At 40.9% G+C, this 26,596-nt stretch overlaps 1 protein-coding gene across 1 annotated transcript in view; it reads left to right on the top strand.

Annotated features, from left to right (window-relative positions):
* Window positions 1-19,435: 19,435 nt before the first annotated feature.
* Samd3 (sterile alpha motif domain containing 3) overlaps window positions 19,436-26,596 on the top strand; it is a 50,873-nt gene continuing 43,712 nt past the window's right edge. The window contains 3 exon segments of the mRNA XM_037200301.1: window positions 19,436-19,950; window positions 20,575-20,764; window positions 23,889-23,993. Of these exon segments, the coding sequence (XP_037056196.1) occupies window positions 19,872-19,950; window positions 20,575-20,764; window positions 23,889-23,993 (374 nt within the window). The 5' untranslated portion in view covers window positions 19,436-19,871.

Below are 26,596 nucleotides of genomic sequence, written 5' to 3'. Positions count from 1 at the left end.
AGGAGGGAGAGAAGAAATGGAGTCTAGAGCTGGGTCTAGCAATACAGGCCTGTAATACCATGTCTTGGAAGACTGAGGAAAACAGATCACAAGTTCAAGGATTTCCTAGGCTAAAGAGTGAATTCTTAGCCAGCCTGAGAAAATTAGCAAGGCCTTGTCTTAAAAACAAACAAACAAACAAATAAATAAATGAAATCAAAAAAGCCTAGGAATATAGTCAGTAGAGTTATTTCATATCATGCATGAGTTCAAGTGCTCCTGTCCAAACAGAATTTGGAAACCACCCTTGGGGACCCCAAGGCCCTGGTCCATGAGGCTCTGCTCATACAATGCACCTCTCAGCTGTAGCAAAGAAGGATGCTCTGTGCTCTGAGAAGGATGTATTTCCGTACCTTACTCTTCATAAAACACTAGCTACAGATTTGGATTGCTACTGTCAACAAAAGGATGAAAACATTGTTTTTATCATATGGTAGAATGAAATAACCTGTGAGAAGAGGAAATTAGCCCGGTGGCGCAGAATGGGAACAAAAACTCTTCTTCATTTCTATTCGGGTTATTTTATTTATTTTAGTTTTGTGTGTATTTATCTGTGAAGTCTAGAGAACTTTAGGTCACAAAGTGGGCCCCAAACTGGCGGTGCAGCTGACAGTGTCCTAAGATGTCCCAACCTGGGCTAGATTCTTACTGGGTAAACAAAAGAACTCATATGGGGTAAAGAGAAACCTACACTCAGCAATCCTCAGACACCTTGTGATGCGAGTTTCTGTTTGTCAGGAAAGCCACTTCCTCTCTTCTCTACCTCAACAGTCAGCTGCCCAGGGCATAGGGCATCTGGTTCCCAATTAACCTGACGGGTGATAAGCATGTTTTCAAAGACCCTACCCTGCTGACCACCACACAAAACCCACTTGTTTTCTCTTCAAGCTGCTCCTCTCTGCTCCTGCGATACAACCCTGCCGTTTGTCTCCTGATAAACTGTATTTCAGCCCTTAGAAGTCTGTTGAGTGGTTTCACTGCTCCTACTTACGAGGACGGACTTGGGTGTCATTTCTCAGGAGCCGTCCGTCCACCATGTTCCATGACACAGGGTCTCTGGCTTTCCTGGAGCTCCTTAATTAGGCTAGGCTGGCTGCCCATTGAGGTCAGACATCTGCCCGTCTGCTGCCCCAACACGGGAATGGCAAGCAAGTACCACTACATCCTGCTCTTCTATATGGGATATGAGGATTAAACTCAGGTCCAAGAAAATCATTTTGCTGACTGAGCCATTTCCCAGTGTCCCCCCCCCCCCCGCCCCACACCTGATATTTTTTATTTTTAATCAAGTGAATATATTCCTAATTCAAAAATATTGAAATCTTTTGATGTTTATTAATTTTTAAAATGATGAACTATGTTATGTGGTGTTTAGGAGTGGGTGTTTGGTGCTAACTTTGACTTTGGTTATTTGCTTGGAGACACATGTTAGTGCTTGGTCCCCAAATGACCACTATTAGGGGTGGCAGAACCTTTGAGAAGCAGGCCCCAGGGAGAGGTATGAGGGCCCATGGAGAGCACTGGACCCTGGAGCTTCCTCCTCACACATTGTTGCTTCCTGGCCATGAGATAACTAGCCTTGTTCTGCCGTGTTTTCCTTCTTGTCTTTCTGACTCACCACATGCCCAGAGTGACAAAATCAGCAATCATAGACTGGAACCTCTGAACTGTGAGCAAAGCAAAACCTGTTGTGAGATATTTATACAGGGTGAAGGTGTGTGGCTGTGATTGGCGCAATAATAAACTGAACGGCCGCCGGGTGGCGGTGGCACACGCCTTTAATCCCAGCACGTGGGAGGCAGAGGCAGGCGAATCTCTGTGAATTCGAGGCTAGCATGGGCAACAGATTGAGTTCCAGGAAAGGTGCCAAAGCTACACAGAGAAACCCTGCCTTGAAAAAAAAAGAAAGAAAAAAGAACAAACTGAATGGCCAATAGCTAGGCAAGGAGAGATAGGTGGAACTTCTGGGCAGAGAGAGAAAGCTGGGAAGAAGAAAGCAGAGTTGCCAGCCAGACCTTGAGGAAGCAGGATACGCAGTACAGAGTAAAGATAACTGAGCCCGGTAAAAGAATGCAGACTGAGAAATATGAGCTAATTTAAACTATAAGAACTAGTTAGGAACAAGCCTAAACTAAGGTCGAGTTTTCATAATTAATAATAAGTCTCCATGTCATATTTTGTTGATCATCTCAGGCATGTGTTACAGTAATGGGAAGGGGGTCAACATAGTTAATAAACAAGGAGCATAATCTAATCCTGTCAATGACTGAAAATTCACATAATTACACTCCTAAAAGACACTTCTTTTAGGCATTCAGATATTTTAAGGGCTATCATGGCCCATTTTCTATTGAGATAGCAATGTTCTGACTGGGTGATTCATGAAGAATTGAGGTTGATTTCCTGTCCTAGTTCTGGAAGCTAGGGACCTAGACACACAGAAGGTTTACACGGGAACCTCCTTTTGTGGCAGATAACAGAAAGGCCAGCAGACATGTACAGAAGAGACAAAAATATTAAGGGCGGCCTTGTTCTTCAAGAACCTTCCTCAGGGACCAAAGTGGAGCTGCAGAAGCCAGATCTCACTCCAGGAGAAAAGTGCCAGCCCTCTTGACATATCTCATAAAGACTCTAGCTTGCAGTACTGCCATGGTGAGGAATTACATTTCAATATGCATGCTGGTGGGGACAAGGCACATCCAAATCATAGCAAGGAGCAGGCCTATGTTTATATAGAAATATAATTAAGTAAATATAAATAAATACATTTTAGTTACCCCCTGTTGTGGATATCACTCTGTATAAATAAACATTGATTGGCCAATAGCCAGACAGGAACTATAGGTGGAACTAACAGAGAGGAGAATTGAGGAAACAGGAAGGGAAGGGAGAGACTGCCTGGACAAGCAAGATGTAAGGTACCAGAAAGCCAAGAGCCATGTGGCAAAGTATAGATTAGTAGAAATGGTCTAAATATAAGAGTAAGAGCTAGACAATGATAGGCCTGAGCTAATGGCCGAGCAGTTTAAATAATATAAGAGTCTGTGTGTTTATTTTATAAATGGACTCCAGGACTGGCGGGACTTGGCAGGACCTGGAGAGAAATTCTCCAGCTACACCGCCCCCCCCCAAAAAAAGTGTTGAACAATCATGGAAGAAACTTATAAAGACTTGAAATAGTATTAGGGTTTTAAGGAATACTGAAAGATATGCACAACCTTATTCATTATTGTGTTGTTGTTGTTGATGATGATGATGATGGTGGTGATGATGATTCAGCATTAGAGATGGAACCTGGTATCATGCATTCTAGGTAAGTGTTCTTACCTAGAGGTATACTAGCACTGAGGTGTACTAGCACCCACAATCCTTAAATTGTATTTGTATCTTTTTTACCCTTATTTATTGCATGTATATGTGTGTATGGACAGACACTTGCCGTGGGACACATATGGGGGTCACAGAACAAACTGTGGAAGTCAGCTCTCTCCCTTCACTATATATGCCTTTAACTGCCAAGCCAGCTCATTGGCCCAACTCCACATTATCAAAGAAAATAACATGCACTTTACTCTAAAAGCAATTAGCTTATATTAGAGATTAATGGTCTATAAAATTAACCTATGAAATTAAATTTATATATGCATGGTGAACCCTGGGTTCCTCTTACGTTGAGCAAGTTAGCTTCTGTGGTGACAGATATTGAGAGGCTCTGTGGTTTACCTTTTCTTAAGTTTCAAAATCTCCCAGCGTACACCAAAGGGCAAATGTCACCTTCCAGCCAATCTTGATTTTTAGAATGATTCCTTTCAGAAGACGTAGCTGTTGAGCAGAAATTCAACCAGATACTTGACATTTATTCTTCCGTTCAGTGTGGGACCCTTGATGGCCTCATTTGCTTCCCATTCACCATTCTGGCAGATTGCTGAGAGGACAATGTTAATCCGAAATTTAAATCAAATCCTTTCCATTTTCAGCTCTGAATTTAAATCCTGAATGATCATTAACAATCAAGACGGAGGGCGAAGGTCATCTAATTTTCAAGGACTTTGTATCAAAATGACATGTCTGCTTAAGGACCATTTTTCTTTCTTAACAGCATTCACAGGGCCAATCAAAGCTCCCAGGCAGCCTGTATGATCTCTGTTCTCGACAAGAACTGACTGAGAATAATTCCTTGTGCTGTCGTGGCTCCTAGCCCTTGTAGAAAAAAGTGAATCCTGGGTATTATATGAAGGCAACTTGCCTTGTTTACTCTATGTAAGCCCACTTGGATTTTAGCAGCAAATGGATCTTGGTTGTAGGTGCTTGTGTCTTTTAGAAAAACAGGGGAAAGGAAGGATTTGGGTTTGTCATTTTGACCCTCACTTGTCTGAATTTCCCCCTCAGATACAGAGTGAAAATTAGGTTTAGAATTTAAAAAAGATTCTTACACACATGCCCACCCTTGTCCTGCTTCTGTGTTAACTCGGCAATATATAGTATGGCAAAACTATCACTAGGAAATGTCTGGTGTTCTATAGTTTTGCTGTGTTATGATTGATATAGTTCTCTGTGTTTTTATTTTCCTTCTTGGCTTTTGGAACCAAAGCATTTGGAGAGAGCAGGAAGAATGGGGACACTGAGTACACACAAAACGCCCTACTGCCCCAGTGATTAAATACTTTATGGGCCTGATGTGTGTACTTTCTGGCTGGGTCACAGAGACAGAGAATTTGACTGCCCTTTGTCCCTGGATGATAACTGCTAAACCCTTGCGGTTTCCCTAGTGACAGAAGTTGCTTTGCTGTGATTTAATCAAGAATGCCTACTAAGGAGAACTCAAAAACACCCTAGGGACTAAGGTTATGGCTCAGTTGGTTAAGTACCTGCTTTCCGAATAAATAAGTACCTGAGTTCAAATCCCCAATGCCCACACTAAAAACCTGCATGACAGCGTGGTAATTGTAGCAGTGGGCAGGGGCAGAAGGGTCTCTGGAGTTCACTGACCATATAGTCTAGCCTAATTGATGAGCTGTGGGCCAGTGAGAGAACATGTCTCAAAGGATGTAGACAGCATTCTTGAAACTAACACCTATATAGGGCTGTCATCCAGCCTTCTCATGCATGTACACACACAAATGTTTATTTATTTAAAAACAATTCCAACACTGACTGGATGATTCACATTTTCTGTGTGTTATCACATTTTGATACCAGAGTAGACCATATTACCAGGCACCAAGTGTACTCCACATCATCACTAAAATACATAATCAACTAAAGCATCAACATACACTAAGTGCCATTGATAATTGATTTGGGGCATTACCATGAGTCAAGCAAAGTTAATAGTTTTCTTTCTCACAGATAAGAATATTGAGCCTTAGGATGTATAATCTGTCCAAAGCCACACATCTTGATATGGTGGGAACCAAGAGCTGAACTTCAGTTGTCTGTCTCCATTACTTGACCTCCTGAACTATTTGCTTTTGGGAAATAACACTTTCAATTATACAGATGGATGGGTATGGCTTTGGAGTGAGTAATACACTCCAAAAGTTTTTGTATCACAAGAAGCAGATCCCTGGAGAATTTGGATGCAAAGAAATGCCTGGAGAGTTGTGGAAAATGAAGCAGGAAGAGGCCGTGGTAAAGGGTAAATGGATTAGCTTGCCCATTGTAGATGCCTTACATGGTCGTGCTTGGGAACTCATGCAATCAGAATAGAACTTATACCTGTGTGATCTCTGCTACAGTATGAGGTGCAGATATTACACATATAGCAAATGCCATCAGTTCATGGTTAAGACTTCCATTTTGAGCTTATCCTGCAACTTCTGGCCTCTGTTAGAGCTTCATGCTTCTGTATGTCACAGGAGGCTTTTCTCAAAGCCTGACAGGTTATGGGTAGGCAGTGACAAATCCTGTTACTCCTTCCTTGTAATTAAAGTTTTAATGACACAGAAACTATGCCCCTGTAGTATCTGTTGCTGTGGTGACACATTTAACTTAATTAAAATTAAATAAAGTTAAAAAGAAATTGCTTTAGTCACATTACCCACATTTCAAGTGCTCAGCAACCGCTTGTGGCCATGGGGGCTGCAAAGCTAAACAACACTACAAAGAAGACTCTCATAGCTCAGAAGCTCCACTGTGTCTGTTCCTTTAGTTTATACGACCACATAGGACCATTCTGTGGGATGTTTCCAAAAAGCCACATGAGAACAAATAAATGAATAAAAATTTTTATACTTGTTTTACCTTCACAATAGGTGAACCATTTATGAGCCATCTGAGAACAGGGTGGTCACCATATTATTTGTTTATTATTAATCTCATGTGAGTATCTGTGGTATACATGTGGGCACGTGTATATGCATGTGCCTGTGTGGGCATGTATGCATGCATGTGTCTCATATGCAAGTGTGTATGCATGTGTCTGGTGTGCTTATGTGTACACATGTGTCTATATGTACATGTGTGTATGCATGCCCCTGTGTGGGCATATGTGAATGCCAGAGGTTGTTAAGATGTCTTTCCTCAACCACTCCTTTACCTTATTTTTTGCTATGAAGAAAAGTGACCCAAGAAAAATACAAATATAACTGTGCATTGAGTCTTCACAGTATTAAAACATATACGTTGTGGGGTTTAAATATGTTCCCCTGCATCCTATATATTTTCGATATTTTCTAGACTAATAATGTTATTCTGTTAAGTAGAAATAAAAGAAAAGTGCACACATTCATATTCAACCCTTGTAAGGTCTTTGAAATCTTTGTTCTCTTATTAAGCCATTGTTAATATTGTTGAATGAAACCTAGCCAAAGGCTGAATTGATGGAGAAGACATTGAAGAGCTTGAAAAGCTTTCTCTGGATTCAGTTTAACAGGCTACAAATGTTTTCAGCAGTCAGTTAGCTTGTGTAAAAGTCCTGCATGCTGGCACACAACCTATATTTCTTTCTCTTGACCACAAGATGTTAATTAGACTTTTTCAACTAGAATACAAGACCACACACCACGATGTTTATTCAACAAATATTTATTAAGGACCCCTCTTGTCCTGAGTTAAACAAGACGGGTCCCATGGTTGTGTATCCAAGAGGAGACAAAAGCTAGCTTCCCCCAAAGTGCATCAGCTAGTCTCCTCGTGAGCATGATCTGAGCAGTATGACAAATCCTCTTTGTTTTAGGTGCTCTGGGTTGCCTCAGCCTGCTCACCACTTGTATCATGTACCTCTTAAAGTTGTGGCACAAAACTCTTGAGATTGTGGTGTAAATATTTTGAGTGCAAGAGTTCCAGCATAAGACCTAGAAGATAGCTCAGTCAAAAAAAGTACATGCATTGCAAACATGAAGACCTGAACCCCTTACCTTCCCACCTCCCCAAAAAATGGTTTGCATGGTACACTTGTTGTCTAAGGCTGGTTAAGCATAGATCACTGGATCCCTGAGTCAATCAGCCTAGCTTTATTTGAGGAATTCCAGGCCAAAGAAAGAAAAACTATCTTTAAAAGCCTGAAGTTAACTTCTGATGTATACACACACACACACACACACACACACACACACACACACACACACACACAAGATGTGGGACGTCTTTCTGTATGCTGTGAATATGTGTTGCTCTGATTGGTTGATAAATAAAGCTGCATTGTCCTATGGCAAGGCAGTTTAGAGGCAGGTGGGAAACCCAGGCAGATATACAGGGAGAAGAAAAGAGAGGAGAGACAGATGTCAGCCACCACCTAAGAAACAATATGCCAGCAGACCAGTAAGCCTCGGAACATATGGCAAAACATAGATTAATAGAAATGGGTTAATTTAAGATCTTAAGAGCTAGCTAGCAAGAAGCTTGGGCCATAGGCCATCTAGTTTGTAATTGATATAAGCCTCTGTGTGTTTACTTGGGTCTGAGTGGCTGTGGGACCAGGCAGGACACAGGAAAACTTTCAACTACACACACATCCACTCTAGTCCCAGCAGACTACCTTCTTCTGACGGACTCAAAGTAGTCACATTAGAGTACCAGACCTCATAAAATTCTGTGGACATAAATCTGCGCTTTTCTTTAGTTGTTTGACCATCAGCATTGTTCTTTATAACTTACACTGGACAAGAAAGACAGAATAGCACACATCTCAATGTATTGTAAACATCTGATTTACTTGCACATGTACATGACTATCTTATGATCTGTGACTAGACAAAGATTCCCCAGTTGTGAAGCTTGCCCACATTCCAGAGTCTGCAGTTATACATTTAATAGCCATTAATGGTGTCGCTGGCTGAGGTCTGCTGACTTTTCTGTTCTGCACTTCCTCTTCCAGTTGTTTTCTGTGCAGTCTGCCAGCAGATCATCTGCTGAGGGCTTCTTAGGTGCCAGGCATAGCTGTAATGGCTGAGAATCCAATTGCTGGATAACAAACTTTGAGTGCTTGCCCTGGAAGAACTCAGCTTCATGGGGAAATCACAGATCAATAACCGATTTTATTTCTACATGATGAATGTCATCATGGAAGTATAACATGACATTATAGTGCACCCAGTTCCTACCATGTCCCCTCCAATCTCTCCTAATACTTTATGACTTCATTTTTTTAAGAAGTGTCAGCACACAGGTATAAATCTCAGTCCACTAACATAAAAGTGCGAGTTGTAAATCTTTCATCATCTCATAGTGATTTCATATGATATTTGGAGTCTGTTTGACCTGAGTAATGAGAAAAACAAGGAACTTCACTTCACTTGGATCTCCCTTGCCTGACTCCCTGTCACTAAGTCATGTGCTCTGTGACATGAACTTGGCATGGAGATAGTAGTCAGGTGCAACCTGGCTTTTAGTTATTGGGCACATCATGTCCAGTCACAATACCCACTGTCTTTACTGAACCCCACTACTACATATGGGCCATGTTGAGGTACAAGAAGCTTTTTTCTTTAATTAAAAAAAATTTATACATGATCATTCTCCCCTCCCTCAACTTCACCCCAGGTCCTTTCCACCTCTCCACCTACCCAACTCTATGTCCTGTCTTTCTCTCTCTTTAAAAAACAAACAAAAAATAACCAAGAAACTCATATCCAAAAACAAAACAAAAACACAAAACCTGGAAACCAAAATATACAAGCAAAAGATCAAATAAGGTAAAAAAAATGCCCAAACACAATATAAAACAGTCTATAAAATACAGAGTTTGTTTTGTATTGGCCATCTACTGCTGGGCATGGGACCTACCCTAAAATGTGGTTCATGAGAATCCATTGAAGACAACTAATTTTTTTTTCCCTTTGCACATAGTACAAATTACAGATAGCTTCTTGGCTAGGGGTGGGAGCCCCCCATCCACCTTGAGCCTGAGGCACAAGAAACTTAACCAAAGGCCTCCAGGACCCCAGACCTATACAGATTCAAGTTCAGGAATGCTCCCTCCTTTGAAGTGCTACAAGGAGGCCAAGATGCTTGTCCTTCAGAGGCTTTCCAAGTCAGGATATTCTCTAAGATGGACAAACACTTAAACTTCTTTTTGGGCTCTGGGTTTTGCCTAAAAACATCAGAAACATCCATAATCATTTTTAGTTTCTGTTACGACACTGCTCCCCAGGAGCAATGAGTCCAGAGTCCATCCTGGAGACAGAGGACAGTGAAGAGGAGTGTGGACACAATGGCCCAGACACACAGAGTAATACCTTCATGCAGCACTAGCACTCACACTGCCTACTTGAAGGTCCCAGAGGCCCTTCCTTGTGTTGTCTGAATATAGCTAGTAAGGTATCTCCACGGCAAAGTCTGTTTTTGAATGTCCATGCTTCTCTCTGGCCCACTTCACACCATCAGTTCTGAACTCCAGCTCATGCTAGCCTCACCTGGAGAGCTTTTCCCAATACTCATGCCTGCGACCCACTTAGCAGCCAGTATGGAGGATGGGTACCTGTTTATTTTTTGTGGTTCCCTGGAGATGGACATACAGCTAGAGGTACGACCCCAACTATCATGTGCCCATCTCTTCCTGTGTTTCTAAGCTCCATTTTCCAGCCTAGCTCTATGCTTTTCAGATTTTTCTCATCATGGTATATATTTGGGGAAAAAATAGAGCATGATGGTTTAAATGATATGTTGCTTGATGTCTCTAGAAATCTGGAAGAGGCTGGAACTTAGGACACAAGTAAAGTCCAGTTCTCAAAATGGTCCCAGGTTGGAGGTGCCCAGGGAGGCCTTCCTGACTTCAGACTCTCCTTGGAAACATCCTTCTCCCTTTTCTCACCCAACACCCTGAGGAACATCTGCAGGCAGGGGATTTCTGCAGAGTGAGCCTACGTGGGGTAGGGACAGGGTGACAATAAAGCGGGTGAGAGCGAGTCCTCATGCTTTACTTGGTTAACTAAGCTCAGGCACCTCTGGGATCACATAGACATCTGGTCCAGTACATATGACACCAATGGAATTTCCCTCAGAGTGCAGTCACACAGTCATTCTGCGTGTGTGTCTGCTTGAAATCTTAACTTGGTATCTATCCTGGTTAGTTTTTATTGTCAACTTGACACACCCTAGAGTCACCTCCGAAGAGGGAACCTCAACTGAAAAATTGCCTCCATCTGTAAGAGATTGTCTTGATTGATGATGGATGGTGCCCACTGTGGGCAGTGCCATCCCTAGGCAGCTGGGCCTAGGGCATATAAGGAAGTTAACTGAGCATTAGTCAGGGAACAAGTGGGTAAACAGCATTCGTCCATGGTTTCTGCCTCAGGTTCCTGTGTCTTGAGATTTTGTCCTGACTACCCTCATAATTTCTAAATCATGACCTTCCATTAAGCCACTTTTTGTGGCAGTGTTTTGTCAGAGTAACAGAAAGGAAACAGAACAACATCCTGCTCATCACAAAGACATAAAGATGAGTAGACACAGTTGCCATCCCATTAGAGCTGCTAGATTTTATTGCTCTGGAAAGGCTTTACTGCATGGTATCACTGAACACAACTCATTTTATTTGCTTTTCCAACACAGTAAAAGTTTATCTCGGGCTCAGTGGGTTAAAAATTCACTGCACAATCAGGAGCCCTGAGTCCAGTGCCCTATACCCATATAAAAGTCAGGTGTAGCAGTAAACACCTACAGCCCCAGCCATGGGAGGTGCAGAAAGAGAGGCATGTCGACTCCTTGTTAGCCGGTAAGTCCAGACAAAAGAGTGAGCTCTGGCTTCAGCAAGAGAGCCCATCTCATAAATAAATTTAGAAAGTAGATAAATAAATAAGGTGGGAGGTGACAGAGGTACATGCGTGCATGCATGAGCACAACTGTACACGTGTGTACAAACATGCACACGCCATACATATACACCCAAACATTTTTAAATGTATTTTTATTTCGCTAGTTATATGTAGAGACACTTTGCCCTCCTGAAATTCTTTCTCCATCTAGGAAGTGAAAGGATTTTTACCAGATCATTCACATGGCTTCCCTTATGCTGCTGATGCAGCAAGAAAAAAGAGTGTACCAGTGATTAGTGTAAGTTCTGTAGCGTTAAAATCAGATTATGAAGACAGCTGTTCTGGCTCAGCCTTTAATCCCTACATTCAAAAGATCTAGTAGGAGGTTGGCTACAAATTCAAGGCCAGCCTTTGTGGTAAAATGAAATCCAGGACAGCCTGGGCTAACAAGGGAGACCTTGTTCCAAAACCTAAAACGAAAAACACACAAAATCAGATTTCTAAAACAGGAGTTTCAGGGGATACTTGTAGAATATCTGTAGCAGCATCATACACAAAAAGGGGGCCCAAGCCAAGTATGTCCTCCCTAAGTAGCAGATAAAATATGTGATAAGCTATTAGAAAGTCCTTGGAAGAAAGGAGATTCTAATATATTTGACAATATAGATGGAGCTTCTAGAAATTATTCTAAGTAAAGTAACTAGGACTGCGAACATAGCCCAGCTGGTAAAGTGCTTCTCTAGGAAATGTGAGGCCATGGGACCATTTCCCAGCAGCACATAAGCTGGAGGTATAATTTACAATTTATAATGGAGGTATAATTAATAATCACACCACTGGAAAAGTGGAAGCTAGAAGTTCAAAACAAGGCTATATAGTGCGTTTGGGACCAGCCTGGGCTATATAAGACACTGTGGTAGTTTTAATAAGAATGGCCCTCATACGCTTGGTCACCAGGGAATGGCACTATTTGAAAGGATTAAAAGGATTAGGAGACAAGGCCTTGTTGAAGCAAGTGTGTCACTGAGGCTGGGCTTTGAGCTTTCGAAAGCTCATGCCAGCCCTAGCCTCCCTCATGTTCCCCGCCATGATGATAATGGACTAACACTCTGAAACTTTAAGCTGTAAACAAGCCCCCAATTAAATGCATTCTTTTATAAGAGTTTCTTTGGTCATGGTGTCTCTTCACAACACTAGAATAGTGACTAAGGCAGAAACTATCTCAAAAAAGAAAGAGAAAGAAACTAGGCACGCAAGGATATATGATTTTAGTTGTCTCAAATCTAGAATAGTCAAATTCAATCATGAACTCACTGCAGTTATGTTTATTCACACAAGACCTGCATTAGACTGATCCTATCACTGTTTCATCATGCATAGAGGAGGGATTCAGGAGGCTCTATCCTTATTATCTTTAGTGGGTTCTAGAGAAAAGGGTATCATTGCCTTAAGCAATGTAGTCAATAATCTGTTGCCCATGTTCTAGTAACTAAACAATCCTGCAAGCAATCATGATTAAACTCAGTGGGTTAAAAAAAAAAAAAAGCAAATTAGGAGGGGTCTTGTTGCAAGAAGAATTTCAGAATGATGTGAAAGAGGTTAATGGGGATTAAAAATGTTCAACATAAGTACATACATAAACAAAATTGTCCAAAAATTTTAAATTAAAATTTCATAGAAACGGAAAGTATAGTACTTGCCACCAAAGGCTGGAAATTGGAGCTATGGCCAATGAACAGAGTTTTCAATGACAAAGTTTTAAAAATGAACAGTCATGCTTGCAGAGTGATGTAAACTTATTTCAAAGGGTTAAAACAGTAATTTCATGTTTTATATATTTGACCACAGAGAAAAACAACTTTATAATCAGTTTCTTATGTGCACTTTACATACCTAGGCTCATAAAACTCTAAGGACTGCTACAGGACTCACCCCAACCCAACTGAATCATAATATTTTTGGGAGAGGGACTGGGCATCAACCATCAATGTTTTCATGAAGAGTCGCCAGCTGACTCATATGAGATGAGCTAGAAAATACATTTTAAAAAATAAAGGTCGCCGGGCGGTGGTGGCGCACGCCTTTAATCCCAGCACTCAGGAGGCAGAGCCAGGTGGATCTCTGTGAGTTCGAGGCCAGCCTGGGCTACCAAGTGAGTTCCAGGAAAGGCGCAAAGCTACACAGAGAAACCCTGTCTCGAAAAACCAAAATAATAATAATAATAATAATAATAATAATAATAATAATAATAATAAAGGTCTTAATTCAATAGGGAGAGCAGCGTGGGTCAACAGCAATCTCACCCTCTTCGGTAGCAAATCTCCCCACTGTAAGAGCCAGCCTCCGTACAGGAAATTCAGGAAAAGGAACTAACTGAACCCTGTCCTGGAGAAACTGGTGCTGCCCTGAGACACTAAGGCAGTGGTTCTCGTTCCTCCTAACGCTGCCACCCTTTAATACAGTTCCTCCTGTTGTGGTGACCCCCGACCCTAAAATCATTTTTGTTGTTACTTCCTAACTATAATTTTGTTACTGTTATGAATCATAGTGTGGATATCTGTGTTTTCCAATGATCTTAGGTGACCCCTGTGAAAGAGTCATTCGCTCCCAAAGGGGTTGAGAGACCCAGGTGGAGAACCATTGCTCTAAGTACTTCCGTAGCTGTGGATGGAACTTGGCACCCAGGATAAAACAGTCAGATGAAAAGAGCCAACCATGGGACAAGAGTAGCAGGGTATAGAGTGATGTCATACTTTTACTTTATTATTGGTCATGCTATTTTAGATGTATTGTCCCTGAACTATATACTTCGAGGCTGTTTCTCCAAGTTATGTATTTCCAAAGTACTTATGATTTGCACAATATTCCATTCATTGATTAATTCACATGCTATTCTAACTATTGCTACGGCACATGGTCTCGTGTTCCTTTTTTTGTTTATGTAATGTTAAGAAATGTTAACTGCGGGTAACTGGGTGGGAATATTTGAATGTTTTTTGGGAATATTGATAGGTTTTAAAACTGGTTAGATTAGAATGAAAAACCACCTTTTCTTTCACAAGCTCTAGAATTTTACAATGCATGGACACATTCAGGACCTGAACCTTTGCTGAAATTATTTTCAAATGGAATAAATCAAAGTGGAAATTAATTATCTTTATTACAAAGAACATGAGATATTTTATATTTAAAATTTAGTTCATAAATTATATATTCTTATTTTTATATATTGGCATATTTATCCTTTTGTTGGTTTTAAGGACTTGCATATGTATGTATTATATATATAAATAGATATATTTTTAGTGAAATATATCCATCTTTTGTTTTATGTAATCATATTTTAAGTCACTTTAATTAATTTTCCATTTAAATGTTTAATTCATCTGAGTAACTTATTCGTTTTATAGGTGATATGAGCATTGCCTTAATAAAGCGTATTGAGCAATGCCTTCTCTCAACACTGATTTCAAATGATGGTCTTAGCTCTCCCAGTTGTGAATATCCATTTCCCTGTTCCCACTCAGCTTCCTGTACTTGAATGCTGCTTCCCTTTGTTCCTTTGAACGACTTGTATCTTTATTATAATTTATGTATTTATAATTTATTATAGGATATGTTTTAATAATTCAGCAGCTAAAGCCATTCTGCAAAGCATTTCAGCCTCTTTTTTTTTTTTTTTTGTCCCCAAATAAACACTAGAACTTCATTTGGAATTTATAAATAAAATTTGAAAGGACTGACAGCTACAAACAGCAGTCTGAAGCTGTGTCTCTGGTAAGAGCCAGGAAGATCTACTCTGTGCTCCTGATTACTGAGCTTTGACCATAATGTGACCGGAAGGAGGAACGAAACAAGGCTGATGGAAAGGCCACGTGACCCAGGCTCCTGTGACTAGAGACTCTACTCAGGGATGCTCTCATTTGTTGTTTCGATTAAACCTCCCACATTGTTTCTCGGTGAATGTAAGAATATAAAATTTAAGGGGAAGCCTAACCACCTGAGTTCAGTCCCTGGAACCCATGTAAATGTAAAAGGTGAGAAACATTTCACAAAGTCACCCTGTGATCTCCACTGCACACTGTGACGTGTGCTCACCACCGTCTCCCACAGGTACACATACAATAATAAATAAATGAAGTTAGGTAACTACTCTTGTGCTCACTCTTTTTCCTCTCCCTCAATTTCACACAAGTGGTAAATTATAGATCTCTCTGATAAGATCTGCTGGAGAAAATTGTCAAAGACTTAGTTGTTTACAAAATCAAGACAATCAAAAATTCCAGTCGTACCCTTGGGGCATCAACTTTTTTGCATGGGGGCTGGGAACTTAGCCTGATGTCTTGTGCAGACTATACAAACGAATTTCTGTTGTGTTATCTCACCAACTGGCTTCAATCGCAGGCGCTTATGTTTACAGAATCCGGCTAGTTCCTATACCTCATGGGCAGCCTCAGTGAGTGTATGTGTTTTACTTACTTGGTGTCTGCTTGCTTTGTAGTTGTTGATGTTTTTCTGGCAAAAATTAATGGGGAAAAATTAAATATTATAATTCCTATAAGAGTTCAAGGCTTTAAATAAATGACTGGCAATTGATACTTATATTAATGCCGGGGGGAAATTAAACTCTTCTAGCGTGTGTGTGACTTTTGCTTCAAGAAAGAATTCTTTCTTGCAGTTTTCTGACTTTGCTGCCTAAATAATCTTTTGAAAGATGAAACACTCTCTCAATCAATGACACTCCCATGCCCAAGCCTATCTGCAAACAGCTCAGAACTCCAAATGACACTGTCTACCATGTGGCTCCTATTCCAGAAGCAGGGAACTACTTTCAGAGACCACACCTTTCCCAGCTCCTTCACTGTTTAAATTACACCTATCATCACATTCCAGATCAAGATTTTTTTTCATTTCCCAGACACTAAGGGGAAACTCAGCAGCTTGGTGTTTTCCAACATTGTTCCCCATCTCAACTGGCCCTGTCTTGTTCTGTTTCTCTGTTAATGTTGCATCTTATTTTTCTGGTAAGACCTTTGTGTATCGGCTCACACTGATCTGAGCTATCTGCAGCAAACATCTTGATAACTGAAGTATGAAAGTATTCTAGTTGACTATTCCAGTTTGCAGTCCATCCTGTCTAGGGATAGGAGAGATGAACGTTGGTCCAAGTAGATAAGGTGTTGATTGTGAAGGTCTAGACCTGACTTTACAGGTTCCATCTTAGGGAAAGGGCCACCATCTCAGACCACCTGCTGTACTCAGTTCCAGGGAGAATCTCAGGAATGTGCCATGGCAACTTGAACAGATACAGGGCAGTAAGTTTTAACAAGATCCAGATAATCCTGTTCAGCGGGTTGTAGTTCCCCACCAAAAGTCTAACCCAGTGGTTTCAAATGTGGTTTCGCACCCAAAGTCTAGACCAATAGTTTCAAAAAAAAAATCGCCTTGCCCCATATCCCTTCTACCCAATCCCAAGCATGTAATTCCCGGCTTGTGGTTTTTCCCTATAAAAACTTTCCACACCTGGGCTTGTGGCTGCTGCCACATTTCCTTCCATCTGCCATGCAGTGGCCCAGGTTGAACCTGAATACAAGGACCCTTATGTGCTTGCATCAGAAACTGGCTCCTTGGTGGTCTCTGGGGGTTTCAAGAAACAGGTACAACACTAATGAGTAGCATGATGCTGTCATCTAAAATGCTACCAAGACTGCTACTCAATGCAATGGCTAGACACTGGACTGTATGACAGCTGTAGCCTGGGATACTTCTATTCCGTGGCTTGTTTTGCTATGTCCATACATTAGAAGCTCTTTGTAGGGTGGGATGAAGGACTATTCCAGACGTGGACACATGGCTGTGTCAGCCAAGCTCCTAGCAATCTTCTTGTCTCAGCTTTTAGACTGCAGGACAATGAACAATGAAGACAGAAAAAAAAAAAAAAGGCAAAACTTTTAAATATTTTATTAAAATATAAAAAACTGTTCCATTGTGGTTAATGCTTCTGTGTTATATTACAAATTCTAAGTCATGCTCACAGCAGTCTACCTTATTATCTTCCTTGGAGTTTAACAAATTTATGAAATAAAATTCCCTCCTATGTGGGCTGCTTTACCTCACATCTTACCTCTTTTTGGCTTTAATTAGATAGGCCCACCCCCTTTAATATTTTATACAAATTTATTTCATGGAAGCAAAACTTAATCAAATTAGAGTTGTTGGCTGGTATGCTCACACATGGTACTAATTTTTCTTCTCTATTTTCTTGCTATTGTGTGAAGTAAGCATTTAGAGACAGTATTTGCCCTGGTCTTTTGATGTAATTTCAGGGTTTCAGAAACTTAACCTGGCGCTCCCTGATACATTTTCCCCCTCATTGGATGTAGCGCTTTTCCTAACACAACGGTGTTGAACTGGCTAGGCAACAATCATATTTTATTTGATACTCAGAAACACCAGAGTGAAAACTACCAGTTTTTATTTTATTACATTTGTCTGAGTTCATTATTCAATAATTGTTGTGTTTTTACCAGAAGCAGAATTAGACTAAGCCCCTACCAGCTAAAAATACCTGTGTTTCCAAGTACGATTTTTCTTTCTTTTCTCCTATCAATGGCTGGCTGCAGGGCAGGACCCCCTACTCTGCATACCACCTAATCTTGGTGTTTAGAGATTGCTTTTCTCTCTCTCTCTCTCTCTTCTTACTTTTCTATTTTTTTTTCTGACTCTAACTCTTCGCAAGGAAGCCAGAAGTGTGACAGAAAGGTGTGATTTTTAATTTACACCAGAGTCTTGCAAATAATGACTTTTCACACCCCGCGATTGCTGCTTAGCCTGGGGGAGGAGTTCTGTGGCTACTGTTTGTTGAAGCAAATTAAACCCACTGTTGAAATTCAAAAGGTGTTCTTCTGTATTTAACCCTTGTTTTCGGTTTTCCAGTCGGTGTTTGTGGATGCTTAGGAGGATGTGGCCCGTTACCTTGAAGTTTCTTGTTTTCTAGGAAATTGCTTTTGTAGCCTGTTATTGTCAGACTGTCCTGAATGAAGGGTACATCTTTTTTCTTCTGACCATCCTTAGTCTGATGTTGGTAACTATAACTTACTTAAACACACACACACACACACACACACACACACACACACACACACACACACACACGTTTATTTTTAAAACTGCCATCAATAAAATGTAAACACATAAACTAATACATATTTTTTTTTTATCTTTCCCTCTAATTCCAATTCCACCAAGGGGACCTTTTTCCTCTGTCTTTATAATATAGTTAGTATCATATAGTGAAACGATAAATCATCTAGAATGAAAGTCAATATTGGAAATAATGGTGAAAGGTTAAAATATTTTAGGATTGTTTTTTGCTTTTGTTTTTTGTTTCTGTTAGTTCCTTAGAAGTCCCTTGTGTTAAATTCTAAAGACAGAAAAGGCCCTTTCTTGAGAAAATGGGAAAATCGTGGAAGTTGGTAGGATAGGTTGGCGGCATGGCAATTTGGTGAGTCGCTAGGAATATACCTTCCCAACCTTGGGCTAGAGGGCCTGAAGGAGGCGGTGCTTCCTGCCGCTCTACATGACCTCTTAAAAGGAGAGGGAGAAGGGTCACATGCCCCTTCTCCCTGCTCCTGCCTGCCAGGCGGATTTGCTCCCGGTCAACTCAGAGGACGACTTCAGCTGTCTACTCCATTCTGTATTTGTGAGTGTATTTCCTCAATTTATATTTAATAAATCCCTATGACCCATTTTTTTAAAAAAAAATGTACCTTGCCAAGTCTGTGCTTGTTTCTTTCACTTTGACAACATTAACATTTCAATTATTTCCTAATATTGAATCTGCCAAACTAACTTAAAAAAAATGATACCAGCTCCTTTACCAGTTATAATAGTGTTTGGTACCACTTGAGAACGCAAAAGAATATTCAAGAGGAACACTGGAAGGATGGGAGAACGGTACTAGAAGTCACCTTTCCCTGAGAAAGCTGGCACTGACTTCTGTTAACCCAAAGCTGCCAGGGTGATGGGAAGTCAGTCCTCTTTCCTAGCTGGGAGCAGAAAGGGTTAAGCCATCCTGGTTTACTCATCTCTTGCAGTCAGGCTTTTATCTGATCCTTCTTTCCTTTCTCCCCTGCCCACCCCTCGGTAAATGTCAACCACTTCCTGATGATTTCACACCTTTCTGTTCTTTGTGAAGAAACCTGGGTGTTAATGGTACAGGATTGGGTGCCATTGTACGCAGTGCAGGCTGTCTGTTAGTTAAACTGAGGGATGCCTGTGGAAATAATGTAGGAGAAGGTGAAGACATGAGACTAGGCAATAGACTAAAATCCATCTTTAAAGCAAGTATTTGCTTATTAGCATCTTTTAAATGTGCGTTGTAAAAAAAAAGAAAATATTAATTTTTTAAGAGCTAAGTATTGGAAAGAGTGTAGAAGAGTAGAAAGCTGACTATTTAAAAAAAAAAAGTCAAGGACCAGAAATCAGGGAGAAAGGTAGGTAGGAAGGAAGGAAGGAAGGAAGGAAGGAAGGAAGGAAGGAAGGAAGGAAGGAAGGAAGGAAGGAAGGAAGGAAGACAAGCAGGCAGGCACGCTATCTTCACCTTTCACTCTACAGATTTATTGACAAGACCCGGCAATGGAAACGTGGTCAGTTGATCAGGTCTGCACGTGGTTGGTGGAGAAAAACTTAGGTGAGCTAGTCCCCAGGTTTCAAGGTGAGTTGTTTATTCTTTCAGTGAATTTGATTGAGTCATGCGATTGTTCAGGGGCCCTTTCTTGTGAAAGCTGCTTATGTTGCCCTGTGTCTGCCTATGGTGTAAAGGGGGTTGTTTGGATGAAGAACTTCATCTCTTTCCTATAGTCTGGGGCAGTTTCTAGTTTTACCTACCACCCTCTGACGAGAATACTATTTCTAGTCGATTGCAAACTCTTGGGAGTTACATTTGATACAGACATTGTATGTTTCTTCTGTCTTACATAATCACATGTGTTTTATACAGTGCAGGATGTGCCAATATTAAATATCAACTAGGATGTACTATACACTATACACATAGTTTCTCCCAAAGACCTTCTATTTCTTTTGACTGTTAAAACTGGCCTGAGAAAGGGTGTTAATGTGCAAACAAAAAGTTTTTATTGGGACTCCATGTTCTGGTAATTTCTTAGCAGCAGACATCAACTTGAAACTATGCACTTTCAGAGCTCTGACAGATAATGTTGTAACTGCCATCACAAGCTTAGATGATCCTTTTACTACTAGAACTAGTTTTATCTTTATTTTTCCATGCCCATGTTTTCCTGGGAAGTGATATGAAAGCTAGCTTTCTTTTTCCCAGAGGAAGAAGTCAGCGGAGCCGCACTCCTGGCACTTAATGATCGGATGATACAGCAACTGGTAAAGAAAATTGGACACCAGGCTGTTCTGATGGACTTCATTAAAAAATACAAGCAGAGCAATCAATGGCTGAAGCCCACTGGAGGCCCCAGAGAGACATCCCTGTTGACCCTGGCACAAGCTGCCCCCGAGTGAGTACACGCGTGAACGGGCTTGGTTTTCGTTCCTGTGTCTGCGTGGCTCTTGCCTTGTGGCAAACAACCAAAGCTCTTTCAAAAACTGTGGCCAATTTTCAGCTAGACAGTGTGCACAGTATTTCTAATATTTGACTAACTCTTATGAGGAATTGTGCCAGGATTTGTTGCTTTTATTTCCTCTGTTCTTTAAACACTGACTGCATGCAGTTCTTGGGGGCAATCCTGCAGACAGGAACTTCCCGAACAAGCTGGTGATGCGGAACCAAGAGTAACCTTGCACATATTAAGTGTGGAAAGGAGATGAGCTGCTGGAACCTGGCTGCCACAAGGACCTGTGGCTCTCCCTTTGTCTTGTCCCAAGCCCTTTGTTCTTTTGCGTGTTTATTTGCTTAGGTCTCTCTGTGGTGACTAATTCAGACTCTCTTCTCTAGGACCTTCACAGTAGAATTTGCTAGCCCCTTCACCACAATTGAGTTTCATAATTCTTTGGGAGTTAGCCATAAAATATGGAACACTGTGACAGAATGCTAGAGAAATCATGTAGAAAGTAAAAGTCCTAAGGTTGGAGGGTGGCTTTATTGTTTGTTTTTAACCTCTGACTTTTCGATCTAAATGAATGATAATAAGATTTATCGATTAAAATGTTCATTTCACCAATCTATGCCTCAAGATTCTTTCAGGCACTCTGGTTTAATGTTTCCCTTTTTAAGACTTAGGAAGACTTTAAAGATTAAATATTTGCTATTGACCAATTACAGTTCATTAAAAAAATAAGATGTGATATTTGACAGTATCATTTTCTTTTTACCTTTCCTAAAACTAGGCCTGTAATTATAAATATTTCTCTTTTTCTTAATAAGCAATATAATGTTAGAGAGTCTCGGCTTAAGTGATTTGATTTCTAGAGTACTTAGATGTGTGGGACCAGTCGCCATGAAGGGCTAGTCTTACATTGGGCTGAAGAGTAGACATGGTTGATTTGTAATTCCAGGACAAATTGAGAGGCTGAGGCAGAAGGATTGCTGTGAGTTTGTGGTTGATCTGGACTACAGAGTTAGATGTTGTTTTTTAAAATAAAAATAATTATAAATGAGGTCAGACTGGAAATTGTTGCAAGTGACTTATTTGAAGGATTTCTTCCATACATGGTTGCGGCATGGTCTTGGGTCTGTGACTTTTTGTGAAGTTCCCATTATAATCTTTTAATCCTCTCTAGCAAAGAGGGGGTGGTGGTGAATTTCAAAGAGACTGCAGTGTCATTTCCAGGCACTTTGGGGTGGCTAGAACTTTTGAGCTGGAAGTCCCTTCCCATTGACTGGAATCTTGATCTTTCCTTGGGCACAGTTCAGAAGAAAACCGGCAGCCCGTAAATTTACTTAGACTGCTCTGCCACACACTGGAGCTGGTTGGACTGCCAAGAGCTTGGGGTTTCATCCATCCTGGTTTTACCACTGACTTGAATTAATTTTGCTCCCATGTTGGACATCTTGTTTCTTCATCTGCATGTTGAGAAAGTAATTGCATTCCTCACTGCCTGAATTCACACTATGAGACACCATAATCTCGGGGCAAATCTTTGCTCTACTTACCAGACCAACACAGTCCTTTGTTAGTGATAAAACTTTCTTAACCAGGTTATGACTGCTACTTTCAATTGCAGCCAAGGCTGGGCATATTGGTAGCCCAGAGATTTATGAATGTGAGTTATTGCTCTATCCAGCAAGTTTCCAACTTACTTTAAGGATTTGTGTTGTCTTGTATTTAGGTGAAAGTATTCTTGTGTAAAATCACAAGTTACCTGTTCGTTATATTTGCCAAGCACATTGTACTTAAAGAATATGTTGTCAGTTGAGGACAACAATAAGCAGATATGGATATATGCCATGGAAAATGCTTAACAAAGATGGGAAATTTGAAGTAACCCCACAGTTAGGCAGCTAATGCATGTGATTTCAGATCCCTGCTATATTTGCTACTCATCTAACCCTGGGCATTTATTTGACTTTTTACCACTTTTGGTTTGAGCCTATTCAACTGTAAGATGAAATATAGAATAAATGATTCTTTTGACTCATTCTTTAAAAATCTATAATAGTTAGATCAGAGAGAGCAAATGGGTTTTAACTTGAATACTCCATTCAGTGGTTGATTGCCTAGTATACTATTTTGCAAAGAAACAGCTGAAGAGGATACATCCTATTCAGAACTACACAGATAACAGGAATGTGTAGCTTGCAGTGGCTTTTTGATTACTGTTTTCATTGGATCTGGTAGAGAAATCACTGAATGGGAAATTGGAGGGGATAGGTGCAAATTCTGACACATAGTATACTTTGTAGCCTGTGGCCGTGAGCAAGCTTCCTTACATTCTGGGCTTCTGGGTTTCCTCACTTGGAAGAATGGAGTATAGTTCTAAGATGAAAAGATTTTATGATAATAATAAAAAAAACTTCCTTTGAAAATAGTAGGGAGTCGAGGCGCGATCTAACACGGGTAAGTACTTGTTTTTACTGTAAGAATAATAACTGAGGAAAAACAGACTACTCTCACGATCACTTCTTAGGAAAGTCTTATTTCAACGCCATTTAAAAACCTGCCGGATTGGGAGCTGAGGAGATGGCTCACTTGCACAGGGCTTGCTTGTTATGTAAGCATGAAGACACACGCTCACTACACAGTAGCCACATGAAAGGGCAGGTATAGTGGCACACAATTGCAAGCGCTAAGGAGATGGAGAAAGGCAGATACCTGGGGCCCATGGTCCAGCCAACCTAGAATAATCATCAATTCATAATAAAACAGCAGGAAGGCTCCTGAGAAATGACACCTGAGGTTGACTTCTGTTTTGTACACACACACACACACACACACACACACACACACCCTCCGCCAGATTGATGAAGTGAACCCGGAATCAGTCCACTCCATAGAGAAGCCACTGTGTAAGGTAATGTATGGGGTCTTCTATGCAATCAATATTCTTAGCCATGAGTCTCATACAAGCTCAGATCAGGATCAAGATGGGCTGAGTCTTCCCCCTCGATCACCCTGGGATCAGTGGTTATTGCTTTTATTTAACAGCCCATGACAATCACACAGCTCTTCCAATTTGCTGCAGGCATGAAGAGAACTCCAGTCTCACCAGCTATGGAGACCAGACATCTTTGCATCCAGCTGAAAACCTTGATAATGGACTCATTGACCAAAGAGTATTGAAGCAGAGGTGAGACACTGACTTTATATTTTAAAGTCAAATGGTGTTTGTCTTTGTTTATGAAATTTCATATGTTTAAATACACTATAATTTACAGCTTTTTCATTGTCCTAGAAGGTGAGCTTTTATCAAGTGATAAAGATACTGGGTAAAATATCAAGGCTGAATTGACAAAAGAGTTTTGATGATGTTATACATTTCTTTCAAGTGTTTATTCTTAGGTGGGGAAAAGTATGTTCCTCCATTATAATCTATCCAGGATAATTTGCAGATAATGTCCCATAGAACTTGAATTGAGTAAAAATCTTTGGTTTTGCGTTGGATTTTGGAGGCTGCTTTAACTTGACTATTCTAGAAGGAGGCGCTGTTCTCATAAGCAGTTCGTTAACTTTCCTAGTGATGTTTCAGTGTCTGGGTTCCATTGCAGCAAAGGAAATAAACTACGGACCTAGAGACTCACATGTAGAAATCCAGTGCTCAGACAAAACTGATGAGGGGTAGCAGATAAGAGGTGTCTCAGCATCCTCCTCTAGCCTCTTATAGCTACCCAGCCCAGGCGGTCCATGCATCCACTGTGTATGGTAAGGAGTCCCTACAGAGTGAAACAGTTCAGGTGATCCATGCATCCACCATGCATGGTAAGAATCCCTGTAGAGTGAAACATTTTCCAGGTATAAAGGAAATATCCAGAACAACCAACCAGGACTATGGTTCTTTGTGTGTGTGTGCGCGTGCGTGCGTGTATGCGTGCATGCGTGCGTGCCTGTGTGTGTGTGTGTGTGTGTGTACAAAAACCTCTGGCACCATCCATATTGCTTTCTCTTTTTATACATAAATAAAACTAAAAGTTGGAGAAGTCAAAGGATTTCTAGGTAGTTTCCCCGATAGATTCTGTCTTACAGTCCAGCTGCCTTTATTCCACGATTCCTTTGGGGGATGGTGAACTAAGAGATGGAAGGGAGGGCTGTGCTTGGTGGCACAGACTTGTAGTAAATAAGCTACCTGGGAGGCTGACACAGGAAGAATCACACAGATTCAACGTCACCCTGGACAACTTGGTGAAACCCTGTCTCAAAATAAAACAAAAGTCTGGGTATACTACAGCATGGGAAGATAAAAGGGAGATACTAGGCAGAAAATCAGCTCCTTGGGTGTTCTTCGTTCAAAGGACAGTTCAGAAAATGCAGAGCCGTTTTTAAGGCAGCTTCATCCCCAACTTTCTGCTCAGGGTGCCGTTTGATTCCTAAGGTTTTCCTTCACTGTGAATTCCCCGATGCTCTATGCAAAGCTGCTAGTGATGCTGTTGCTGCCCTAGAAGTGTGAGGAGGAGTACTGGTGGGATCTACCTTCTTACCACTGTCTCCATCCTCTGGTGTAAAACAGGATTGACGATCCTCGTATTTATCATTCTTCATCACACCTACCCAGTGGAAGAAATCAAAACAAGACTGTTTTGGAAGTTGAGAGAAATGAAAAGGCTTAGAAACCAGGACATATATGCCCATAAACATCACCTCAAAATACCTCCAAAGCTGCGGGCTTGTATATTAGATTACCTATTATCCACCCATCTAGAAAAGAGCCTCAAATTATATATATATATGTTTGACTCACATATATGTGTATGTATGTATATTCATCAGTCTCTCCTACCTTCAAGTACATGTGAGTGTAAGAAACAAAAATTTATGAAAACTAAAGACAAAATGCGTTTGTTGTAAGAAAAAGAACTCACAACATCTGGGGCAGAATCCTTAAGTTCCCCTGGCTTCAGTGGCCTGGTTCTGGTCTCCTTCCTTCTTTTCTGCTTCCTTCCTTTACTTTTCCTTAGAAGGATGTATTATTCTGCTGATTATGGATGTTCTGCTTCCTCCATACTGCCTCACCCAGCACCAACTCCACAGAAATTCTCTCTGATGATAACTCAGATCTCCAATGCCAACTGACCCAGTCCTTCATGATTACTTCATTCATGTATCAGGGGAAGGGGAACTCACTTATCCCTGCATGGTCGATGACCTTCTAGGCAATCGGCTCTGTGAGACAAGGTAAGACCGCACTGGTCCTGTAGACTGGAGTAGGACAGAGATCCCATCGCCTCATGTTTTATCTCAGACAGTGACAGCCCCATCCAGCCGTGTGAACTAAAGTAATTGAAGGCATCTTCAGCCTTTTTCTTCTACCTTCTGCCATTCTATCCACTTGATAGTTATGTATCAAGGGCCTCCTGTGTGTCTTTCATGTTAGGCTGTGTGGTCCCCTCACCTTCCTGCCTGCCTAACACCTACCCCATCCTTTAAAACTGTTTAGCCAGCCTCCAGTGACATCCAGGCCATCCAGGTTCAGTCCTTCTATAAAAGCTACCTTCTTTGTAACTCTTGTTCTGCTTACAAAAGTGGACAATAACCTTGGTTTATTAAAGCCTATTCCCTCTTCAGACTATAAACACCTCAGAGGCAATGACCACATCCTTTCATTTTATAGACTGAATTTATCTTAGCCTCTGGCACCTTAAAATCCAATCAGACTTTCAAAACTGAACCAAAGAAAGACAATATGCTTTGGGGAGACAGGATAGATGTTTGAGTAGCAGCAATTTCTTTTTAGCCCTT

The sequence above is a fragment of the Peromyscus leucopus genome, chromosome 8a, assembly GCF_004664715.2.
Source record: "Peromyscus leucopus breed LL Stock chromosome 8a, UCI_PerLeu_2.1, whole genome shotgun sequence".
Taxonomy (NCBI): domain Eukaryota; kingdom Metazoa; phylum Chordata; class Mammalia; order Rodentia; family Cricetidae; genus Peromyscus; species Peromyscus leucopus.
This window is presented reverse-complemented; position numbering and strand designations above follow the sequence as displayed.